This window comes from Condylura cristata, unplaced genomic scaffold, assembly GCF_000260355.1.
Source record: "Condylura cristata isolate star-nosed mole 26May11 unplaced genomic scaffold, ConCri1.0 scaffold00031, whole genome shotgun sequence".
NCBI classification, from domain to species: Eukaryota; Metazoa; Chordata; class Mammalia; order Eulipotyphla; family Talpidae; genus Condylura; species Condylura cristata.
Genome location: NW_004567132.1, coordinates 13316371 through 13320240, shown reverse-complemented (window position 1 = coordinate 13320240; position 3870 = coordinate 13316371). Strand labels below are relative to the sequence as shown.

The window sequence follows — 3870 nt, the reverse complement described above, 5'->3', positions numbered from 1 at the left end:
CAGTTTGAAAAACTGAAAATGATCACTAGAAATAAAGACTCTTTTAAATGTTGGATAACTAAGGAAGGAACAACACTAAGACGGTAAAGTTTAGTGGAGAGCATAAAATTGAGAAATATTTAATTTGCAGAATGATAGCTATTTTATTATTAGAATATTAGGCACTTAAACAATCTAAACTTTATTTTTATAACAGAAACAAATTATCAGGGAAAAAGTTGTTTTTAGGAATTTATTATTTTTTTAAAAAAAGCAACTTCCATGGTTTGTCATTGTACAAATTTTCCCAGTCTTCTGAAACATGGTACAGTGATAACTGAATTTTTTATAACAATGACTCAGAGCACAAGAGATCCATAACTGTCTTCTGAATTCTCACAGAAAGAATTAAGAGTTAGAAGAAGAGTTTAATGTTAAGTGTATTGAAAAAAATTCATATTCTAATTCTTTTAAATTGGTTATTCAAGTATGATAATATAATAGAGCTCAGATAACTAGAAAAGGCAATTGACTAGAACACTCTATTTCCACCTGGTGTGCATTAAGAGTTTTTATTGTATATATTTTTATATAGTTTTAAACTAATTCAACCCATTTTACACAGCATTAACTGTTTTTATTGAGTTGGCACTGGGCTGAAACTGTTGCTTGTTACCGTATACATATATATATATTTTCTAGTTTTTTTAGGGATTTCCCTCATCTGACACAGTATCTAGACTTTAGTGTGTCTACTGAGATGTTAAGATCATCTCTGCCCATTCTAGTGATGTTTCTGATGAGGTACCCATAGCCAGGTATCCAAGACTACTAATTTATCTGCCAGCTCTGTTCTTGACCTTGGTAAAAGAGAAACCTGTGTCTCACTGGAGTATGTGCCAACTTCCAGGCCAGAAACTGTGAGCTGGTCAAAGCAGAAGGGACCATGGAACTCAAGGTTCTTATTAATGCTGTGCAAACAAGGGTTTCGTCCTTTCATTAACTGTTTGTACATTTATAAAAGCAATACAGTCATGGAAAAAACCAACAAGCACAGCTTGGTAGAATAACCTGCCATGAAATATCATTGGCTTTATAATAATTTACTACAACTGTTCTTATTCACACTGGATAGGAAATGCTTCCATCTAACACGTGGAACACAAATATATACAACGAAAGGCTGGGTTTTAGCAAAAAACAAAACAAAACAAAACAATAAAACCAACAAATTTCACAAGGACCATAGCATGGGGGTGAAAAAATTATTTTGTGCAGTTTCTTGATCACAATCATATGTCTGCTGCCTTTTACAGAGAGTGACACAAGTACTGATGGATATTATAAACCCATTAATGCACTTTCCTGCCTCTAATAGCTCCTGCTATTAAAATATTTCCTTGTTCATACAGTATAGAAGTTTCTCTGCAACTGTAATTCTAAATGACTAGGGGTGACCTGATGAGTCACCTTTAAGGACAAACCCTGCTAATCCTTTCCATATTCATCATGTATTTGCAGTTCCCAATTTCATCAAAAAGTCCACCAAAACATCTTGGAAACTGTACAGGGCTTCTGATTGATGTGCTGTGGAGATCCTGAATGCTGATTCTCACTGGATGCCCACCATTTTGCTGTACAACAATCCTGGCATCTTGGCTTGACCTTCCTTATGCCACAGTGAGTCATGCTGCAGTGGGGAGGGGTGGACTGTTTTGTACTGCCAGCAGCCAAAACAGTTGCCTTAGGCTCTACAGTGTGAGCCTGGGGAATCCATTTTCCTATGGAATGATTTTCTGGAGTCCAGAAGTGTCACTCCAAGTGGTCAAGACATTCTGGCCCCTGCTTTATCAAGGACTACACTAAAGAAGAAGCTTAGTGTTCTATGAATAGATAATACCAGCCAAGCTGGGGGGCAGTTGAGAGAGGTTGCTTCATAAATTGTGGAAGCCATCTCTGATTTTAGTTTTATGAGACATCTGGGAGATTATCTGGAAGTGGCAAACTGGAGAAGAGCTAGGTCTGAAATATGCTTGGAGAACTGTCAATTTGGACTTGGCACTGCAGATTTAATGCCTGCGGTCTTGTACTAAGGCACTCTATGTAGCTGTTTTCTGCTGACTGTACTTTTCATGCCCAAGGGCTTCCTCATTCTCCCACATGTTTGATTCTGATTTCTAAAGTAGGGCTGGCAATTAGGGTTCATCTTTCTCTCAGTTCTGGGTGTTGAATGGCTCTTTGGGGTCATGATTTGAGGATTCCTTGGGAATTGTGTTGTGATTGATGAGTCTGCTCTGGTTACAAGATCTGGTGTTGATGGAATGCATGCCAGGTACTAAGTCCTTGTTCTATGAAAGGGGAAAGAATTAGATTGTCATGATGAGTTCTTGAAGGATTTTGAAGATGAAGCTCAAAGCACCAAGCTTAGAAAAAAAGATTTAAGAATTTAGGTAGTTTGGGAGAAAAATATTGAAGAACTGTAGAAACCTGGAGGGGGAAATAATTTTGAAGCAGCTGATGCAGCATCCCTGGGTGATAAAGCCCTGTGTTGAGAAAGTAATTATAGGGCTTACTGATGACAAAAGAGTGAGAAAGTCTTCCAGGAATTGTAGTGGAGGGCTCCCAGGTATAGTGGGAATTTCAGGCAGAGCATCTGTGTGTTGCGCATCGGGTATTTCCCTTGATTTTTGTGAGTATGTAGAAAAGCCAAGGTGAAATATATTTGTACCTACCACACATATCTCTTTTGGGGTTATATCAGAGACTTGGGGACAGTTTCCTTATTATGTCAAAATGATTGTCTCCCATGTCTACCTAGGAAAGACTCTGGTGCACAACTTTATCAAAAAAGAAAGAAAAAAAAGTTGAGAAATTGTATGATAGTGCTAATGACATCATTTTGGGGAGGTCAACTCATTTTTGTATTGGAAAATGGGTCAGTCATATTTCAGTGATTTAAACCGAACCACATCTTGATTCTTCACCTGAATCATTAACAGGTTGTTCTTTGTCAATGTTAATGTCTGTTGGGCCATAGCCAGTCACCTCTACCTGCTGATGGCCTGTGGGTTTCAGAAAATATCTGATGTGTCCATCAATACCCTCCATGCCAAGCACACATCTGATTTCACTTACACAGCAACATGGCAACGTACCTTTTTCCATCAGTGGACACTTGCTCTCCTCCTCACTGGGAAACTGGGAGAATTTGAAAGAAAAATAAGGCACACTCCAGGAGAGCATGCTTCTGGATACCAATCTGATGTTGAGTTTCTTGCCACAATGGGAAACTTAAGTTTTCATGAAGTTGTAGGCAAAGGATTTCCACTTTTCTAGATGAGGACTCCTTGATGCCTAGGCCCAGGGCCTAGCATAAGAGTGGAGGAGAGAAGGCATTAAGAAACCCAACAATGTTATTTCTTATCCAACTCTGCATTTCACCTTCAGAGAAAAATTATTTTCTTGGTCTTCTTGAGACACAATCCCATTTACAGCATATCAACAATTTCACTTTCTCTGGAACTTTCTAGAGGTGATGACTGATTGGTTGACTAGAATTGTGACTGTAGTTGCCTCATTATTTGTTTTCAAGCATTTCATGATTTCTGTTTCTTTCTGCTGATCACAATTGTTGGTATACTGGTATTACAAACCAATTTTAATGTGTGTGAAGGGCAGTGGGCTTTACCACCACTCATTTCCAAAGCAGAAGTCTCCTCTAACTGGAAAAACTTGTTCTAATACCACAGAGGAGACTCCTCCCCAAAGTTCTGAGAACCCAAAGCATGACCTTTGGGTTTCAGACAGAGGGCCTAGGAGGGGGTCGAGAGGGAGGTGGAGCCCTGTTGGGAGGTGGAGCTTGAGGAGGAGGGGGGAGGGTGGAAGGTGGGG

General features: G+C 39.1%; 1 protein-coding gene across 1 annotated transcript in view; it reads right to left on the bottom strand.

The window, feature by feature from the left end:
- Nucleotides 1–222: 222 nt before the first annotated feature.
- ANTXR1 (anthrax toxin receptor 1) overlaps nt 223–3870 on the bottom strand; it is a 206992-nt gene continuing 203344 nt past the window's right edge. Inside the window, exon 19 of the mRNA XM_004691474.2 lies at nt 223–3870. This exon is cut by the window's right edge and continues 38 nt beyond it. Within this exon, the coding sequence (XP_004691531.1) occupies nt 3779–3870 (92 nt within the window). The 3' untranslated portion in view covers nt 223–3778.